The sequence below is a fragment of the Salmo salar genome, chromosome 14 (genome assembly GCF_965601325.2).
Source record: "Salmo salar chromosome 14, fSalSal1, whole genome shotgun sequence".
Taxonomy (NCBI): Eukaryota; Metazoa; Chordata; class Actinopteri; order Salmoniformes; family Salmonidae; genus Salmo; species Salmo salar.
In genome coordinates this window covers 40,861,953-40,882,925 of record NC_138304.1, presented here as the reverse complement: position 1 = coordinate 40,882,925, position 20,973 = coordinate 40,861,953, and the positions used below count along the sequence as shown (strand labels likewise).

The 20,973-nt window shown below is 46.3% G+C and overlaps 2 protein-coding genes across 2 annotated transcripts in view; one reads left to right on the top strand and one right to left on the bottom strand.

Moving 5' to 3' along the window:
* The first annotated feature begins 531 nt into the window (after positions 1-531).
* Positions 532-8,530, top strand: LOC106569528 (RNA-binding protein MEX3B). The gene is made up of 3 exons (XM_014140970.3): positions 532-1,015; positions 2,244-2,500; positions 2,883-8,530. Exons 1-3 carry the CDS (start codon positions 532-534, stop codon positions 4,065-4,067), a joined length of 1,926 nt encoding a protein of 641 aa, XP_013996445.1. The 3' UTR covers positions 4,068-8,530.
* Positions 8,531-9,704: 1,174 nt separating this feature from the next.
* LOC106569526 (protein unc-13 homolog A) overlaps positions 9,705-20,973 on the bottom strand; it is a 114,752-nt gene continuing 103,483 nt past the window's right edge. Inside the window, exons 39-41 of the mRNA XM_082960977.1 lie at positions 15,961-16,053; positions 15,009-15,168; positions 9,705-14,930 (exon numbers count right to left, since the gene is read on the bottom strand). Of these exons, the coding sequence (XP_082817103.1) occupies positions 14,639-14,930; positions 15,009-15,168; positions 15,961-16,053 (545 nt within the window). The 3' untranslated portion in view covers positions 9,705-14,638. The remainder of the gene's footprint in view (positions 14,931-15,008; positions 15,169-15,960; positions 16,054-20,973) is intronic.

The window sequence follows — 20,973 nt, the reverse complement described above, 5'->3', positions numbered from 1 at the left end:
AAGGGGACGACAACGTGACTGACTCAACTGTGGAACTAGCTAGTTTGCTAACTAGCGTACTATAGCTAGCTAACAACAGATTAGCGCTTTCCCAAATTTGATGCTCCCTTTTCGGTATGTTACCGATTGAATAGACAAAATAGAATGATCAAGTCTTGTTCAGTGTTATGGAATATTTAATATTGGCTTATTAAAATATGTATGATGCACATTTCAACAAGATAACCAATCAGTCACAGGCTATTTTTGCCAGACAGTGAGACAGAATGCAACAACACACAGACAAAGCAGTATAGGAGGCTTGAAGGGGACGGCGTCCAAGAAGAACACACTAACCTATTTAATTATGGAACTAACTAGCTATATGACAGCAAATGCTTTTACAACTTTTAGTACATTTCATTCGTGTGTTTTTTAAAACTTATCATGACTCAAAACGTTTTGTGCTGAAACTCCCTTTGTTTGCCTCTCCCAGAAAAGAGCGCTTTTACAGTCACAGGCGACCCAAGATCGGATGTTCTTCCTCGGACTATGCCTAGCCCCTTATTCCACCCCGAGATTATGGACCACGACATGGTAGTGAGCAGCCAGCACAACGGGGTCAGCCTGCCCCGAGAGACGGATCAGGAGTCCCGGGACGAGGGCCATCAGGAGGCTCTCCGCTTCGCCCTGGACCAGCTGTCACTTATGGCCCTGGAGAAGGTGGACTGTGGTGGTGGAGGGCACGTTGACCCACTCGACGAGAACCAGGGACCGGTCTCCGAGAATTGCAACGGCGGTTATGTCAACCTGCAGTTGCTGGAGCACCCAGGAGGCTCCCGGGAATCCCCGACGTCCTGCTCCCCGTCTCCAGAGTACTATGGATCGGGCGGGTACCACATGGCTGGCCCGCACTCTCACTCCATGCTCGGGGAACAAAACTCAATTATCTGCAATCGCAAGAGGAGTGTCAACATGACCGAATGTGTACCTGTGCCCAGCTCCGAGCACGTTGCTGAAATAGTGGGAAGACAAGGTAAGAATTCGGTATTTTCCCCCACTTTTGTTTACCTATATGGTTTGGCCGTCGCTAGCTAGTTCATAAGATATTAAAGCTAACGTTTTTAGATGTTAGGGTCTAGTTTTTACAAACGACCCCTTATAACCACGAATGCATAGGACCATGCACCAGACAGCCTTCCTTTGTTTGGGTGGTGAAATGTATCAGCGTCTGGTGGTGTTATGAGTTATTGATGTGTACAGTGGATGTTGTTTATTCGCATAATACATGTAGACATGGAATGATTTTACTGGCCTTATTTGCATGTCCTTACAGTAGTGTTAAACCAACTACAGATGTTATTGGTTGTGTATGGTGCATGGGGAGGGGGGAGGGGTGGGAGAGGGTCAGACAAAGCGGCAGATTGTCGGGAGTCTGGACATGTCTAGCGGCTGCACCAAACAAAAGAAGCCTATCGAGTGATATGTACGACAGAAGTAACCAATTTTAAACAATATGTCTGGTGTTTATATTGACGTCCACGTTCAAATTAGATTTGTAGTAATTGTGTGTAATTCATGCTCAGCCCTAAAGCGAGGCAGTTGGGATGGCCGCCGCGCAGAACACGGGACTGGGCGGTGTTTTCGCCCCGCATCCAGCCCAGTCGACCGCTCTCCGCCGTTTTTCAAAATACACACATATGTTCTCTCCTCACACATTTAGCACAATATTGACTAGTTAACATACACACAGTGGCTATGCTTGCCGCGCCGTTGTGGCTACGTTATGGCATTGTTCTCTTTGTTTGAAAATGCCATGCTTTCTGCCTCCCCGAATGACATCACACACGTCCCATCCTATTGGTGGGTGAGAGCGACCTGTCCATATTTAAAGAGACAGTGCAGCGGTTCTTGGGTTAGCATTATAAATGCTACGAGGCTAATAAGCTATAGGCCTACATAATGGAAATATATTTTTGCCAGGCTGTTTGTCAACCAGTGAATGCAGTGCAGACAGATTATTATTTTAACCAGTTTAGTAAACATTTGTCCACAACAAAGTCCTATTCTCTGAATCAATCAAGTTAAAGTCACAGTAGCTATATATTATTGATATTATGTATTATTCATTTTCAGTTTAGGAAACAACCATTACTTTACACCAATATTCCACTATTGAAAATGATTAATTCTCAACTCCGCCAAACACAATTGGCCAACATTATTTCCCCTCTTTCTCGCCTTTCCATCTCTCTCGGCCCCAGGCTGTAAGATCAAGGCACTGCGTGCAAAGACCAACACCTACATAAAGACCCCGGTGAGGGGCGAGGAGCCCGTGTTCATCGTGACAGGGCGCAGGGAAGATGTGGAGATGGCCAAGCGGGAGATCGTCTCGGCGGCCGAGCACTTCTCCATGATCCGGGCGTCCCGCTGCAAGGCTGGGGCCACAGGCACAGGAGCACCCGGGACGGGGGGAGCAATCCCAGGACCCCCACACCTGCCTGGACAGACCACCATACAGGTATGACAACCACAGTGGGAGATACAGTAGCCTAATGTTTTGTTTGCTTGTTGTTTATTTAACCAGGTGAGTTCCATTGAGATGGTTATCTTTATTTCACGACAAGGGAGCCTTTGCCAGTAGCCAGCATCACAAGTACCTGTGGAGATACACAAATATGGGTTGAATAGAGGTCATGATAATATCTAACTTCTACTTTCATACACTTAATTCGCAACCATTCAGTTCCATTTAAATGGCAGTTCTTGATATTGTTTTACGGCTCTGCCAGTACACTGTGATTCATCATCTGTTTTTATGACTAGAACTTCCTCCTCCATAGTTTTACCTGGTCAGGTCACGTGGTCTGGAAAACTTACTCTTATTTCCTCCCGTGGTGCAGGTTCGGGTGCCGTACCGCGTGGTGGGGTTAGTGGTTGGTCCCAAGGGGGCGACCATCAAGCGCATCCAGCAGCAGACCCACACCTACATCGTGACGCCCAGCCGGGAGAAGGACCCTGTGTTCGAGGTGACGGGCATGCCAGAGAATGTGGACCGAGCCCGGGAGGAGATCGAGACGCACATCACCTTGCGGACCGGGGCCTTCGTGGACCTCCAGGGAGACAACGACTTTCACACCAACGGAACCGACGTTAGCTTAGAGGGCCTGGGCTCGCTGGGTGCTGCTCTCTGGTCTCGGGCAAACAACCACCATGCTGCCCCTCCACCCCCGCCTCCCCCTCCACCACCGCCACTCCCCCTGGCCATGCACCACTCATCTGGGAGGAAGCTGTCCTCCTTGGCCTCCTACCACCAACACAAGGGAGGGATGGGCTCTGAGAGCTACAGCGCCCCCAGGAGGGCCACAGAGGGAGGCAGCCCCACCAGCCCCTTCAGCACAGGCTCCAGCAGCGCTGGAGGAGGAGGCGGGTTCACCCCTGGCCTCCCCTCTGAGGAGCTGGGCTTTGAGTTCAGCGCCGCCAACATCTGGGCCCCCTTCGTCAATGGAGGAGGAGGGAAGGTCCCAGGCTCCTCCCAGCAGCAACCTCTCCGCCGAAACAGCAGCGGCCTGAGTGGAGGCGCCATCACACCCCGCCTGTCCCCCACCCTGCCCCCCGACACCGTGGTGGGACCCCTGGATCATCCGATGGCCCGCCGGGCCCAGAGCGACCCTCTCAGCGCCCTCTCATGGCTGCAGTCGGGCGGTACTGGTGCAGGGACCATCTCTGGAGCATCTAGCTCCGGAGGCTCATCCACCGGTTACTCCTCCTGCTCAACCTCCTCCCTGCCCGGAGGCTCTCCCACAGACTCAGAGGGCGGGGGCAGTGGAGTGGGCCTGGCCTCTGGCATGCTGGGCCGGCTGAAGGCTGCGGCAGGCTCTGGGGCTGGAGGTCTGATTGGTGTAGGGCCAGGGGGCGGGAGCAGGGACTGTTTTGTGTGCTTTGAGAGCGAGGTGACAGCGGCCCTGGTGCCCTGCGGCCACAACCTCTTCTGTATGGACTGCGCCGGACAGATCTGCCAGTCCGCTGAGCCCGAATGCCCTGTCTGCCACATCCCTGCCACACAGTGCATCCGCATCTTCTCCTAATGAACCCCCCACCCAAAGACCAGGGAGGGGAGGTGTCATCTTAAAAAACATCCCTTTCTTTCCTCTCTGACTATCCAAGAGAACTGCAGTGGGGCATCAACTGTGGAGGAACAGACACCAACAACTTTTGCTAATAGGATGGGCTATAATGATTACAATATTAGAAATGACACTATACGGATGTTGATTTAATTATAATAACTATGACAAGAATAATGTTAGTAATAATAATAATGAATATTATTTCCAGACTTGCTGATTTTGGTTGATTCTGCAGACTGCAGAAGCAATTGGGCTGGGATCAAGAGATTTCACAGTGGACTTGTGTCTTATCTTTCTTCAGGCCTTCATTCTGACCTGGACAAGCCTTCAGGACTGACCTAGCTCAGCCTCTAGGTTGCCTGTCTGTATAGTTTTCATTCCGTCGCGTTTTCAGATATCTCTGCCTGCTTCTTTCACAATCCTTTTCCTTTGCCACTTTTGTAATTAATAACAGATATTTTTCGACGGAGCTGCCTAGACCTGCACCTTTCTGGTTTCTTTCCCATGTTCTTTGACAGGATACGAAACACTGATTTTCTGGTCTTCTCTGTTCTCTCTAACTCTCTCTTTCTCTCATGCTGTAGTATAGTGAGGTAAAGGAAAGGCTTTGGGATTGTGGTATGAGCCTGGAACTGACTTTGAAACAGTCACAGAAACAGACATCTATGAGACCAGGCTGAGGGACCTCATAGATGTCATGAATGAAGACTGAAACACTTAAGATATTTATACTTTTCAGAAACTGCTATTCAATGTCTTGGTTTTAACGACCAGTATAGGAATAATATAATAGTTGAAAGTTATTTAAGAAATATCAGAAGTAATGCCGTAGGTCAGTTACTCAGTCCCCGTTGGTCTGTCTTTCTCTCAAACCCTCTCTTCCTATCTCCCCTCCCCTCTCTCCTTCAATAGTTCCAGAGTTGGGCTTTGTTTCTGGTTCGATTGAATGAAGCAGAGCCTTGTATTAAACCCTGCTGTTGTATTCCATGTCGAAGGCTCAGCTGACAACAGAATGTGTAATTGAAACAAACATGTCTTGTTTTTGGCTCCATTCCTCTTTCTTCCCCTTGTGGAGCTCAGTGTAGACACCTAGCCATCCACATGACAAACTAAACCCAGTCCACCCAGATCTTCTATCTGATACAGTTTGCTTTGGACAGCTAAATATTTTTTAGATAGGTTTTGGCTTTTTCACTGTAAACTGTGGCCCGGTTTGCCCCTGACTTCTTTCTGTCTCTGTCTCTCTCTGTGTCTCTCTGTCTTTCTCTCTGTCTTTCTCTGTCTCTCTCTGTCTTTCTCTCTGTCTCTCTCTGTCTTTCTCTCTGTCTCTCTCTGTCTTTCTCTCTGTCTCTCTCTGTCTTTCTCTCTGTCTCTCTCTGTCTTTCTCTCTGTCTCTCTCTGTCTTTCTCTCTGTCTTTCTCTCTGTCTTTCTCTCTGTCTCTCTCTGTCTTTCTCTCTGTCTCTCTCTGTCTTTCTCTGTCGCTCTCTGTCTTTCTCTGTCGCTCTCTGTCTTTCTCTGTGTCTCTCTGTCTTTCTCTGTCTCTCTGTCTTTCTCTGTGTCTCTGTCTTTCTCTGTGTCTCTCTGTCTTTCTCTGTCTTTCTCTGTGTCTCTCTGTCTTTCTCTGTGTCTCTCTGTCTTTGTGTGTTGAAGTCCAACAGGAGAATATTGGTCTTGGTGATGTCACACACACAGGAATGTCTCTGCCAATAGGGATCTTGGTTAAGAGGAGGCGGCCCCTGTCCCCAGTATTAAGGGGAGTCCGAATGAGCCGTCTCTCTGTGCACTGCAAACCTTGAGCGACACATTGTAATGTTTTTAGCCCCCACCTCAAATCCCCCAGCAAGCTCTTTTTCTCCTAGTCTAACCCCGGATCACCCTGCCCAAGCGGCAGTGGCATCCTGGGAGATATGTTTTCTGTGTATTTTCTTTCTAGTAAGTTCACATCAACTGCCTCTCTCTCCTATGGTGTTTTTAACTATGATGTGGACAGGTTGGTTTTGTGACGGTACGGTTCACAGTTGTAGTATGTAGCCTTTTGAACGTACGTACGGATGTATTCATAGAATGAGACAAGCCATGATAAACAAGATTAAAAACAGGGCTTCCTATGAGCACACACTCCATGTTCAGGTGTTTAACATTCTCATTGGTGACAACAGGGAGAGTAATCAACGTATCCAATATGGCAGCTAGTAGCTATTTCATCCAGGGCTTCCAGACACTATGTGTTCAAACCCAAACAGCTGCACAATGTGTTGCTGGTTCTTTTCTCTCCGGTCTACGTCTATAGAACACTGGTCAACCCTGTTAGTAACGGTCTGTCTCAGTGGTCAACCCTGTTAGTAACGGTCTGTCTCAGTGGTCAACCCTGTTAGCACCGGTCTGTCTCAGTGGTCAACCCTGTTAGCACCGGTCTGTCTCAGTGGTCAACCCTGTTAGCACCGGTCTGTCTCAGTGGTCAACCCTGTTAGCACCGGTCTGTCTCAGTGGTCAACCCTGTTAGCACCGGTCTGTCTCAGTGGTCAACCCTGTTAGCACCGGTCTGTCTCAGTGGTCAACCCTGTTAGCACCGGTCTGTCTCAGTGGTCAACCCTGTTAGCACCGGTCTGTCTCAGTGGTCAACCCTGTTAGCACCGGTCTGTCTCAGTGGTCAACCCTGTTAGCACCAGTTCTTCTAATTCACCTCCATCGTCTGAACAAATGAACAGAAGGCCCTGTTCCAATACTTTTCAACTGCAGCCTTCCTTTCTCCCCTCACACCTTGAGGTACTATTCAGTGATCTACCATGTGTGGACAGGTGTTCCCAGCAATAAGGTCACTTCAGATCAGTGACTGCCTTCAGGGAGGGAGAAGGAAAATATGCATTTCAAGAGAATGAACACTTCACATGGTATAGGCAGAGCTGAAGCCAAGCTACTTTTAACCAAACCACTTCTGTGTGTTTAAGATGCCTGATTAAATGAGCTAGCCAAGTGAAGAGGACAGCGGCTTGACGTCTTAATCTGTAATCTAATAGTCAACCCTCATTTAGATACACTATCTCCCCCAACCTGAAGGGCCCTCCATGTCCACAGATGTGGAGCTAGTAGTCACTGAGGACTCACATTTCACTGATGACTACTCTGATGATGCGTTGGTGCAAACTTGCTACTGACACAGATACTGTTTGTAGAAAAAAGGAACGGCCATGTAGGGCAGCACAGGGGCACAGCCTCCCCTCTCCAGCTCCTCTTTTAGGAATGAACTGTACAACCCTGACCGCCCCGTGGTCTTTCTCTCTCCCCTCAACGTGAGAGTGATGGATCTGTGTAAACTGGCAACCCGTCCCTGCTGGGCTTGATGTCAAACGTTTAGTTGTCTCTGCTCCTGCAGACAAGTTAGGTGCAAGGGAGGACGTGACCATGTCTTTAAAGGAACAGCTATACTGAGTGTTTGTGTGAATCTCCTTTAGTGTTAAATGGAGGCCAATTTTAAAAGGGCCCCTTTTTTCCAGAACTGCCCATGACTTCTGTCACTTAATGTCCATAGTTGAATTTGCCAGGTGGTTCTGGTGTAGGATCTGGTCTGGTTGTTTCACTAGCAAACTCTTTACCCATAGTCCAGAGTGTTATGGTCATGTACAGTAACAAACAGCTAAAAGGTACAGAATATTCTCATATTCTGCAGATGTATTTTTTTCTGAACTTAACCTCGCCCCTCTCCTTTAGGTTTGAAAACAGGGTTTATAGAGGCTCGTTGAGGAATGACCTCTGACCTTTTTGTGACAGAGGAGGGCCCAGAGAGCGCCACGCCCATCTGGGCAAGCCGCTCCCCCTGAAACTCTGCCTTTCTATTTTGCTTTAATTCTTTTTGTATGCAGAACCAAAATGTTACGTCAGCAAACAAGGTTTCAGGCCTGACTTGTATGTATATACCCTGAATACAATCAATGGGATCTCGTTTTTAAAAAAGTTACCAGACTTAAGTAATGAAGTTAAGTGTAGTTTTTAAAAACATGTATAATTATTTGTAAGTTAACCATATGCATGTCTTCAAGCCATCAGGCATTAGAGGGGGAAAACTTTTTACACATTTTTATTTTTACAATTTATTTGCTTACCTAAATATCCCAGACAATAATGTGACCCTTTTTTTATTACTTCAAAATGATTTTTTATTTACAATATTTTTTCCTTTATTTCCTGTGTACTACATATAGCCAATTTTATAACAAAATGAGAAAATTATTGAATAAATTTTTAAATTGAAATATATTTTATTTGAAAGTTTATGGACCTTTTAACCGTGAGCCAGAACAATTCTATACGCATATCATTTGAGCTGACTTGACGGTTATGAGAAATGTATCAAGAGTTTTATTTTTTATGCTTCTTTAATAAAATCTTGTTTTTGGTTTCTTTTTTTACTGTAAAACAATAACCCTATTGTGTTTGCATTTTCTTTCACCTCTCTAGCTTACTTTATGGTCAGACCACATAATTGAATACCACCTTATGCTTTACCAAATTAACTAAAGTAAATCTTAACTCTTATGTTCTCAACTGCATTGTTGGTTGTTAGTAAGCATTTTCACGGTAAGGTCTACCTACACCCGTTGTATTTGGCGCATGTGATAAATAAAATGTGATTTGACTGTAGAGTAGTAACTAGTAGGAGGTTACCTTGCATTCCACACTTTCAACCAAGTCAGGCTGTGTTAACACAGGCAGCCAATTCTGGTCTTTTATTTCACTAATTGTAATTGGTCTTTTGACCGATCAGAATTGGGCCACCAGTCTAAACTTAGACAGTTGTTCTTCCCCTCTAATCAGATTTAGACCTGGAACACGAGGTGGGTGCAATTATCAGAAATAGCCGAACCAGGGCTGCGTTCAGTACATAGCGTAATAGAATGGTCAATTGAACGGTGCTGTACTGAATGACCAGTTGAAAACGGGAAGGGTTGCCCTTTAAATACATCACTCATTGCTTCAAGGCACACCCACCGAACAGAGCAAAGGTATCTCTGTTCAAGAACGTACTAAAACGTGTTTCTCAATGGTTGTTCCACTGGATATCATAAGGTGAATCCACCAATTTGTAAGTCGCTCTGGATAAGAGCGTCTGCTAAATGACTTAAATGTAAATGCAAACGTTGAAGCGAACTGAACGCACCCCAGTAGTCAGCACCTCGTAGGGAATAACCCTGGGATAGGGCATGACATTTTAAGAATGCTTATTTGGGGGTGTTTGGAAATTTAGGACAGGGGCTAGGTTTATCAAAACTGAAGCATGAATGGCCATAGACTGCTTTCAAGGTAATGAAACGAGAAGCTTTTAAATATGGGTGGACTATCCCTTTTATCCCAAGTTGGACACATTGTCATCTCTCATTCCACCACATATCAACCATGGGCTATGAATGATGCGGGTGGGGGGTGTGCATACTGCTAAAGCTCTCCCATTCAGACGGGATGCAGTTTCCAGCAGACAGCTTCTGGAAACAGCAGATAGATTTAGTAGGACAGTACATAGGAAGGACAGTGTCTTTTTATATGTGATCACTAAGTGTCAGAGATGCTCTAATAGAGGAGAGAATAAAGTACAGAAAATGTCTGACACAAATGGCCTTTTAATAGGAAGCAGTTCACAACCAGGCTGCATTCTAACCCACCTTCATTCTAGATAAAGAACAATCAATCATAATGATAATAAACAAATTAGAAACATCCTCAGTAGAAAATAATTCTCTCATGCAAATTCCGTGTACACGCTACATTCATATTGGTTAAATATTTGTATGTATTCACAAGCCTCTTAAAAAATAAAATGTTAGAATTCATTATCATTACATAGGTATTTAAATGAAAAGAGAAAAAAAATCCCATTATTGGTAACATCAAAGAGACGCGTGCTGGCACGATAAAGTTCATTTTCCCTTCATGCACTGGTGTTTGTTTTTATTCACAGGGTGGGCATCACTTGGTCTCCATGGAGATGTGGTGGCGTGCATGCATGTCATCTCACGTGTGCCCTTTTGTGCTTGTGCATATGTTAGTGTGTGTATATGTGCGTGTGTGTGCAGTCTTTCTATGAGTGGTAAGAAACAGCAGGTTCTTGGAGTTAAATTAAGTGATACATGTACGGTCAGCTGTCATGATCATGTGATGTGAAATGACATTCAGATGCCTTGCCTTTGGTTAAACAGAAGCTCAGAAGATAAAAACAAAAACAGAACAGCAATGTATTAGCTCTCCTCCACAATGCAACATGACAGTCCATGTTGCTCTCTAGCTGTGAAAATAGCAGCAGAAGTTCTAGAGTTGATTCAAACTCATGTACAACAAGCACAAACATCACAATACAAGCATTTTGTGCCAACACCCACATGGCATTTCCATTGTAAAAAAGAAAAGTAATAAAAACTATATTGTGACACACTGGAGAGATCCAGTGAAATGTGTTGTTTTACAGTCAGCCATAGTTGAAAACGGGAAGGGTTGGGTAGGGCGCCCCTGGAGCAAATTAGGGTTAAGTGCCTTGCTCACGGGCACGTCGACAGATTTTTTTTTACAGTAAGATAAGTCTTTGAGTGGGTGGTTGATATATAGATGTCGTATTATTAAACTACAACGATGGCTTGATGTGGTATTATTAAACTACAACGATGGCTTGATGTGGTATTATTAAACTACAACGATGGCTTGATGTGTGGTATTATTAAACTACAACGATGGCTTGATGTGGTATTATTAAACTACTACGATGGCTTGATGTGGTATTATTAAACTACAACGATGGCTTGATGTGGTATTATTAAACTACTACGATGGCTTGATGTGGTATTATTAAACTACAACGATGGCTTGATGTGGTATTATTAAACTACTACGATGGCTTGATGTGGTATTATTAAACTAATACGATGGCTTGATGTGGTATTATTAAACTACAACGATGGCTTGATGTGGTATTATTAAACTACTACGATGGCTTGATGTGGTATTATTAAACTACTACGATGGCTTGATGTGGTATTATTAAACTACTACGATGGCTTGATGTGGTATTATTAAACTACTACGATGGCTTGATGTGGTATTATTAAACTACTACGATGGCTTGATGTGGTATTATTAAACTACTACGATGGCTTGATGTGGTATTATTAAACTACAACGATGGCTTGATGTGGTATTATTAAACTACAACGATGGCTTGATGTGGTATTATTAAACTACTACGATGGCTTGATGTGGTATTATTAAACTACTACGATGGCTTGATGTGGTATTATTAAACTACAACGATGGCTTGATGTGGTATTATTAAACTACTACGATGGCTTGATGTGGTATTATTAAACTACTATGATGGCTTGGGCGTTGACAATTCTACTAGCCAACACAAGTCTTTGAAAAACACTAGCTGGTCCATTTGAGTTGGTCCATTCATCACAATCTCTGCAAAGTCATCCTCTGGAAAAGTCGGACCAGGAGCTGACTGAACAGCAGATAGGAGAGGTCTTAATGTAAGCCAAAATTCTCTCCAATGTACAGTATTCCCAAAGTGTTTCCCAGTATGCCAAGAAAAACACACATGTCCTATGAGAAGGAAATTGAGATGAGTCCATTATAACAGGGAATTTCCCACTCAGTGGTCCAATGAAAATGTGGGATTGGTGTTCCACTCCTTGGATCATGGTATTGCAGTTGGAATTCCTGGGCATGCCACAGGTTTCCAGTGATTACGTTGGGGTTATATTGCTTGCCTCTACATACCACAAATAAACACTGAGCCCAGAAATCAGGTAGGACAGAAAAGACGGACACAGACAGAACACACACAGCCATACTCCAAAACGGGCTAAAGCTTATCCTCGGAAAAATGCAGGGCCAAATTGTCAAAACAGAACAAATAGGTATTGCCTTAAAAACACAGAATCAGATGATTGAAAAGGCAGTCAGAGAAACCATGCAGTTGCTCTCTTGTGACGTTATGGTACACAGTGAGCTCCAAAAGTATTGGGACAGTGACACATTTTGTTGTTTTGGCTCTGTACTCCAGCACTTTGGATTTTAAATGATACAATGACTATGAGGTTAAAGTGCAGACTGTCAGCTTTACTTTTAAGGTATTGTCATCCATATCAGGTGAACCATTTAGAAATTACAAAAAGTATTGGGCAAATTCACTTTCACATGTATTAGAGTAGTCAAAAGTGTAGTATTTGGTCCCATATTCCTAGGTCCCAAAGTCTACATTAAGCTTGTGACTCTACAAACTTGTTGGATCCATTTGCTGTTTGTTTTGGTTGTGTTTCAGATTATTTTGTGCCCAATAGAAATTAATGGTAAATAATGTATTGTTTCATTTTAGAGTCACTTTTATTGTAAATAAGAATATAATATGTTTCTAAACACTTCTACATGAATATAGGTGCTATGGCTAATCCTGAATTAATTGTGAATAATGATGAGTGAGAAAGTTAGACACACAAATATCATACCCCCAAGACATGCTAACCTCTCACCTTTACAATAGCACGGGATGTTAGCATACCCCCAAGACATGCTAACCTCTCACCTTTACAATAGCACGGGATGTTAGCATACCCCCAAGACATGCTAACCTCTCACCTTTACAATAGCACGGGATGTTAGCATACCCCCAAGACATGCTAACCTCTCACCTTTACAATAGCACGGGATGTTAGCATTTAGCAATCTGAAACACAACCAAAACAAACATGCAAATGAATTCAACAAGTTTGTAGAGTCCCAAGCTTGATGTATTCATTGCGTGCTAGGAATATGGGACCAAATACTACACTTTTAACTACTTTAATACACATATAAGTGAATTTGTTCCAATACTTTTGGTCCCTTAAAATGGGGGGACTATGAACAAAAAGTTTGAAATGAAAAATACACTCAAATTAAAGCTGACAGTAGTTTAACCTCATAGTCATTGTATCATTTCAAATCCAAAGTGCTGGAGTACAGAGACAAAACAACACAACATGTGTCACTGTCCCAATACTTTTGGAGCTCACTGTATATAGTGGCCTATGGGTTAGTTTAATCTTATGGCCCATAGCACAGAAAACACATTTATTATATTCTCACAAACGCAGGCGGGTGGAGTGACCAGGCAGTGTGTCCCTTCAGTAATGTCTATGTCTGCTGGTCCTGTAGCCCTTTGCAGTATTTGTGCACTTTCAAGGGAACATAGAAGGGGGTTTATGAGGGGTTGAATCAACCATCTATTGGCTAGTATTACTCCTTTATAGTAATGTCAGGCCAGGGTCTTTGCTAGGGGAAGTGAGTATGTAAAAAAAGCAGACCATCTTCAAAAGATACATGTTTGGGTCTGCGGCACCATCTCAGTGTCTATATACAACATGGCCATATGGTGTGTTCCAAACACGCTAACATCCAACAAGTCTGATCCAAACCTAGGCTAACCTCAACCCATGTGAAAGACTGGCGTGTCTTACAATCATCCAAAATACATATTCATATCAAACGTCGGCACATTCTTCTTTTCTCCCTTCTTTTTTTACTGGATAGTACTTTTCTTCATGGTTATGGTTACAAAGGTTATTATTATGTTAACCCTTATTATACCAGGTTATATGCACCGTGCACACAGGTAGAAGATGTCACGTGTCCGTGGGGGGCGGGGTCTGTACAGCTGTTGCCGTGGTATCAGCTAATTAATCACAGTGTTCTGAGAATTGGGTTCAACATGCAGGAAGTACATCACACGAGGTAGGATGAAGCTGCACTCAGACGCTGATCTAAGATCAATGTTACATTTCCCCCTCCCCAACAGGCAAAGCCAGGACAACTGTGTAAGCTGATCCTAGATCTGTCACTGAGGTCTACTTCTACCCAGAGCACATCACACGACAGGAAGACTGAGCACAACATAGAGAAAAGGAAAGAGAGCGACACACTGAGAAACCCACAGACAGACTAACAGGAACAGATGGAGAAGTAAGAGTCGGGCTTTAGGGCTGCTCTCCTGAACATGCCGAGAGGTCAAAGTGCAAAGTCATCTGTCTCTATAACTCCACCATAACTCATCAGGTCATATTTGTTTCTCACATTTCTGCATTAAACATATATAAAATGTGTAATATGCAAGAGTGGAAGAGAGATAATGAGAGAGAGAGCAGTAGAAATGGATTGATACATTGATTGGTTCATTGATAGGTGTTCAAAATACATCTATGGCAGAAGGAACTGTTGGCCACCTCTGTGTTTGTGTACATGTGATAATCATTATGTGATTAGAGATTATTAGTGTGTTCATGACCGTGTTTATATGACATAAACATGCCAGTATTGTATTAGTAACTGTGTGTGTGTGTGTGTGTGTGTGTGTGTGTGTGTGTGTGTGTGTGTGTGTGTGTGTGTGTGTGTGTGTGTGTGTGTGTGTGTGTGTGTGTGTGTGTGTGTGTGTGTGTGTGTGTGTGTGTGTGTGTGTGTGTGTGTGTGTAAATCAGTATCTTGATCACTAGGCCCATCTCTACTCTCCCTCTCAGCTCGCCCGTCCCTCCTCGGCAGAGCGCTGGTCTGACTTGAGCTTGACAAACTCTTTGGCCACGTCGTCGTTGTTGCGTTGGGAAAGGATCCTCAGTACCGTCAGGCCCGTCTCGTCCATGTGGACCCTCTTCCCCAGGGGAAGCCAGCACGTCATGCTGCCCCGGGAGGACATGTCCTTCAACTGCATCAGGGCCATGCCCACCGTACGGTCCTCCCTGGCGAAGCAGTAGTCCTTCACACACACCTGCAGCTCATAGCCCTCCGGACCCAACTCACTGCCCAGGGAACTGGAGAGACAGAGAGAGGAGAGGTTTGTTAGACAGCACACACACAGACCCCACCAGACAGAAACCTGATATACTCACTACTGGAAGGTCTCGTTGAACTTGGGCGACCAGCTGTTGTTCTTGGACTTGGTGGCGTGCTTCCTCTTCTTGTCAGTGAGGTGGGGACCAATGATGTAGACCTCCACGAAGGGACGGAATATCCCCTGGGTCTGCCACTTAATGTCATTAGCAGCAATCACTGAGCGAGAGAGAGAGAAGGGTGATGAGAGAAGAGGGGAAGAGGGTTGGGAAAGAGGTGCAGAAAGAGGTGCATGAGGGGGAGAGTTGTTTGAAGAAGATGAGCAGAGATGACATGTAGCTAGTTTGTAGTGCATTTCAAAGAAGCTCAAGTCTAGTGCAATTAGAACACATGTAAAGCCCATCATCACCCCTACCTTACGCACTCCTGTTCCCCATTACCCCTCCCCCTCGCCCCTCAGCCCCTCTCTCTCCCCTCAGCCCCTCCCTCCATCCCTCCCTCCCCTTCGCCGCCTCAGCCCCTCCCTCCATCCCTCCCTCCCCCTCGCCCCTCAGCCCCTCCCTCCCCCTCTCTCCTCCCGCCCCCCTCCTCAGCCCCTCCCTCCATCTCCCCCTCCCCCCAGCCCCTCCCTCCATCCCTCCCCTCTCCCCTCTCCCCCCTCCCCCAGCCCCTCCCTCCATCCCTCCCTCCATCCCTCCCCTCTCCCCCCATGCCTCCCCTCTCCCCCTCCCTCCAGCCCCTCCCTCCATCCCTCCCCTCTCCCCCCTCCCTGCAGCCCCTCCCTCCCTCCACCTCCCCCCAGCCCTTCCCTCCATCTCTCCCCCTCCCTCTAGCCCCTCCCCCCTCCCTCCCTCCCTCTCTCCATCCACCTCCCCCCTCCCCCCAGCCCCTCCCTCAATCTCTCCCCCTCCCTCTAGCCGCTCCCTCCATCCCTCCCCTCTCTTCCTCCCTCTAGCCCCTCCCCCTCCCTCCCTCCCTCCCTCCCTCCCTCCCTCCACCCCCCTCTCTCACCTCTCACAGTGATCTTGTGTTCTCCAGTGTTGGGATGGGTGAAGATCTCCACGTGCATTACCACCTCTCCGATTGGCTCCTCCACTCCCGACCCTGCCAGAGGTTAAGAGTTAACCACCACATCAGAAACACAGAGTTGAGATCCCTGCTGTTGACCATAGCCCTCTGACCCCCCAGTGTTTCAGACAGTGACAGGCTAGTTTAATGCACAATGAAGCAAAGACAGGCTGATAAATCTGGCTGCATGCTGTATGTGTGTGTGTGTGTGTGTGTGTGTGTGTGTGTGTGTGTGTGTGTGTGTGTGTGTGTGTGTGGTGTGTGTGTGTGTGTGTGTGTGTGTGTGTGTGTGTGTGTGTGTGTGTGACGGATACAGGTATCCTGTGTGTGTATTTCTTTTCTCTCCTTCTCTCCTCACAGGTGACAATCATCATTCCCCAATCAGTCACCAATCAGTCGCTAATCAGAAGACACCTGCACCTTTTCATTTACCCTATCACAGCCCCTTTCCCTTGGTTTAAAAAACAGTCAGTTGTTTTCTCCCCTGTTCAATCTATCTCTCTGTGATGTCAATCTCTCTCCATGTCTCTCTCTCTCTCTCCATGTCTCTCTCTCTCTCTCCATGTCTCTCTCTCTCTCTCTCCATGTCTCTCTCTCTCTCTCTCTCTCTCCATGTCTCTCTCTCTCTCCATGTCTCTCTCTCTCTCTCTCCATGTCTCTCTCTCTCTCATGTCTCTCTCTCTCCATGTCTCTCTCTCCATGTCTCTCTCCATGTCTCTCTCTCTCCATGTCTCTCTCTCTCCATGTCTCTCTCTCTCTCTCCATGTCTCTCTCTCCATGTCTCTCTCTCCATGTCTCTCTCTCTCTCTCTCCATGTGTCTCTCTCTCTCTCTCTCTCCCTCTCTCTCTCTCCATGTGTCTCTCTCTCTCCCTCTCTCTCCATGTCTCTCTCTCTCTCTCCCTCCATGTCTCTCTCCCTCCATGTCTCTCTCTCTCTCTCTCTCTCTCTCTCTCTCTCCATGTCTCTCTCTCTCTCTCTCTCTCTCTCTCTCTCATGTCTCTCTCTCTCTCTCTCTCTCCATGTCTCTCTCTCTCTCTCTCTCTCTCCCTCTCTCTCCATGTCTCTCTCTCTCTCTCTCCCTCCATGTCTCTCTCTCTCTCTCTCTCTCTCCCTCCCTCCATGTCTCTCTCTCTCTCTCTCTCTCTCTCTCTCCATGTCTCTCTTCAAACAGGTGTTAAAATCCTTGTCAGTTACGCACCATGTGTCAAGTGCATATCACCCAGAGTCTCAGGGTACACTTGAACGTTGGCATCAGACACTGAAGTCTATGCTACGTAAATATTGTTTGGAATCTGAGAAAGATTGGGATGAGGGAGTTCCTCTAGTGTTTGCTGCTCGTGAAACTGTACAGGAGTCTCTAGGGTTCAGCCCAGCTGAACTAGTGTTTGGTCACAGTGAGAGGACCAATGAAAGTCCTTAAAGAACAGTTTTTGTCCCAAGAGTTGTGTGTGGGAGATGAGAATGTGTTGGACTACGTTAGTCGCTTTCGTGAGCGCCTACACCAAGCCTGTGCTCTCACTAAGGAAACTATGTCTTCCTCACAGACGAGTATGAAAAGACACTATGATAAACAGGCTGTTTCTCGTCCACTACAGCCAGGTGACCAAGTACTGGTGTTATTGCCTGTTCCAGGGTCTTCACTGTCAGCTCGTCTCTCTGGTCCTTATTTCATTAAAAAGAAATGAAGTGAAACTGATTATGTGCTTCAAACTCCTGATAGAAAACGCCAATCTCGTGTGTGCCACATTAACATGTTGAAGGCATACCACACCCGACCCATCACCCAGGTAGACGGTTCAAAAACAGTGGAAGGTACTGCTGTTTCCTCTGCTTCTACTGCTATGATAGTGGACTGTCATATTATTAATGATGTTGATGGAGATGGATTAGAGTTGAGCAATACTCAGCAGCAGTGTGTTAGATTGCCCAACTCAGAAATGCTGCTGTCTCTCCAGTCAGGTCTGGTTCATTTAACGGACGGACAGGCCGACGATATTGTGAGGCTACTCCACAGTTTTCCATGTCTCTTTAATGATGTTCCTACTCGCACAAACGTGTTGGAACATGACATTCACGTTGGAAATGCTGCCCCTATCAAGCAGCACCCATATCGTGTTAATGCTTCTAAGAGGAAGATAATGAGGGATGAAGTGAGATATTTGTTGGAGAATGACCTGGCGACGCCAAGTTCAAGCCCTTGGAGTTCTCCTTGCATTCTGGTTCCTAAACCTGATGGTACGTCCAGGTTATGTACGGATTATCGAAAGGTAAATTCTGTCACACTGCCAGATTCATTCCCGTTACCCAGACTGGACGACTGTATCGACACTGTTGGTGCTGCTACTTATGTAACAAAGTTGGACCTCTTAATTTACTGGCAGGTTCCGTTAACCTCACGTGCTTCTGAGATTTGCCTTTGTGACCCCAGACAAATTCCTACAATACTCTGTCATGGCTTTTGGGATGCGGAATGCACCAGCCACTTTCCAACGACTGGTTAACTCCGTATTAGCAGGCGTTCCCAATTCTAGTGCATGCCTTGATGATTTAGTGATTTATTCATCTGAGTGGACAGATCATGTTAACTCTCTAAGGGTAGTATGTGAGCGTTTGGCAGCTGCTTCTTTAACCCTGAACTTGGCAAAGTGCGAGTTTGGGAAGGCTACTGTTACCTATCTCGGCAAAGAGGTCGGCCATGGACAGGTGCGCCCTGTTGATGCCAAGGTCTTGGCTATCACTGCATTCCCCGCACCTACCACCAGACGAGAGCTACGCCACTTTTAAGGGATGGTTGGCTACTACCGTAGTTTCTGTAAAAACTTCTCTGCGGTAGTTGCTCCCTTGACTGATTTGCTCAGTCCGGCAAAATCGTTTGAGTGGTCCCCAGATTGTAAGGTAGCTTTTGATACTGCTAAAGCCCTCTTATGTAGTACCCCTGTACTTGCTGCTCCGGATTTTGAACATCAGTTTAAACTTGAAGTAGATGCTAGTGCCAGAGGTGCTGTTCTACTGCAGCAGGACAAGAGTGGAGTGGATCATCCTGTGTGTTATTTGTCACGGAAATTTAACAAATGTCAGACCAAACTGCCACCATCGAGCAAGAAGCTCTAGTTTTGTTGTTAGCTCTGCAATACTTTGAAGTGTATATAGGTTCTAGTGCCCTACCTGTGATTGTATATACGGACCATAACCCCTTAGTGTTTCTCCACCGTATGTACAACCAGAACCAGCGCCTTATGCGTTGGGCTCTTATTGTGCAGAATTATAATTTGGAGATCCGTCACAAAAAGGGTTCTGATAATGTGTTAGCAGATGCTTTGTCTCGTGTGTAAAAATGATTTTTGTATGTTTTGTAAGGTTGACTTTGTTTGTTGATCTTGTGGGTATACTTTAGAAATACTTTGTTTGCAATTCCCCCTGGGGTTGCTCTTTTAAGGGTGGGAGTGTTACGGATACAGGTATCCTGTATGTGTATTTCTTTTCTCTCCTCACAGGTGACAATCATCATTCCCCAATCAGTCGCTAATCAGAACACACCTGCACCTTTTTATTTACCCTATCACAGCCCCTTTCCCTTGTTTTAAAAACCCAGTCAGTTTCTCTCTCTCTCTCTCCTCCCTCCCTCCCTCCCAACCCCCCCCCCCCCCCCCCATCTCCATGCTGGGAGTTCAAACAATGGGGATCCTGTCACTTTGGCACGGCTTTAGGTGTGTTACTGAAGCTACTGTCACCGTGAAGGAGTTTCTGGTCTCCGTAGGAGAGAATGTAGGATGTGAGAATGTTGCTTATGCGTCACGGATGAATAAAGCGGTGGTGGTTTTTCTTAAAGAAGAGCGCCTTGTAGATCGTATGGTTGAGCACGGCGTACTTCTTAAAGGAATGTTTATTCAAGTTACGCCGCTTTTTTCCTGGTCAACAAGGGTAACGATTTCAAATGTACCGCCGTTTATTCCAAATGAGCTATTGGAGCGCGAGTTATTGCGCTTTGGGAAGTTTGCAAGTTCAATTAAGGTTGTCCCGTTGGGTTGCAAACACCCGGCGTTGAAACAGGTTATGTCGTTTCGGCGACAGGTGTTTATGTTTTTGGACTCACCGGGAGTTAGCGTTTAAAGTCAAGTATGACAATAGATTGTATATGGCTAGTACAGGTAGTCAACGGTGTTTTGAGTGTGGGGATGTTGGTCATAAGCGACATGCTTGTCCGAAAAGGGAGAAGGCAGAGGGAGGGGCGCAGGTGGTCCTCGTAACGCCTGGGCCCACTGATGTAGGGAGAGGTGGTCCTCGTAACGCCTGGGCCCACTGATGTAGGGAGAGGTGGTCCTCGTAACGCCTGGGCCCACTGATGTAGGGAGAGGTGGTCCTCGTAACGCCTGGGCCCACTGATGTAGGGAGAGGTGGTCCTCGTAACGCCTGGGCCCACTGATGTAGGGAGAGGTGGTCCTCGTAACGCCTGGGCCCACTGATGTAGGGAGAGGTGGGCCTCGTAACGCCTGGGCCCACTGATGTAGGGAGAGGTGGTCCTCGTAACGCCTGGGCCCACTGATGTAGGGAGAGGTGGTCCTCGTAACGCCTGGGCCCACTGATGTAGAGAGAGGTGGTCCTCGTAACGCCTGGGCCCACTGATGTACGGAGAGGTGGTCCTCGTAACGCCTGGGCCCACTGATGTAGGGAGAGGTGGTCCTCGTAACGCCTGGGCCCACTGATGTAGGGAGAGGTGGGCCGACAGTGGTTGAACAGCCACAAGCACCTGCTGCTGAGGAACAAGTTATCCGTGTTGAGGGCACGGAGTTGCAACTTGTGTTAGAGGGAAATGTTATGCAGCAGAAAATATTTGTTGTAGAAGGTAAGGATGGATCTGAAGAGCCAGTTCCTCAGACTGGTGAGGAGGTGCCCAGTACGAGTGCTGGGGTACAGGAGGGGGTTCATGTGGAGCTAATCTCCCAGGTAGTGGAGGA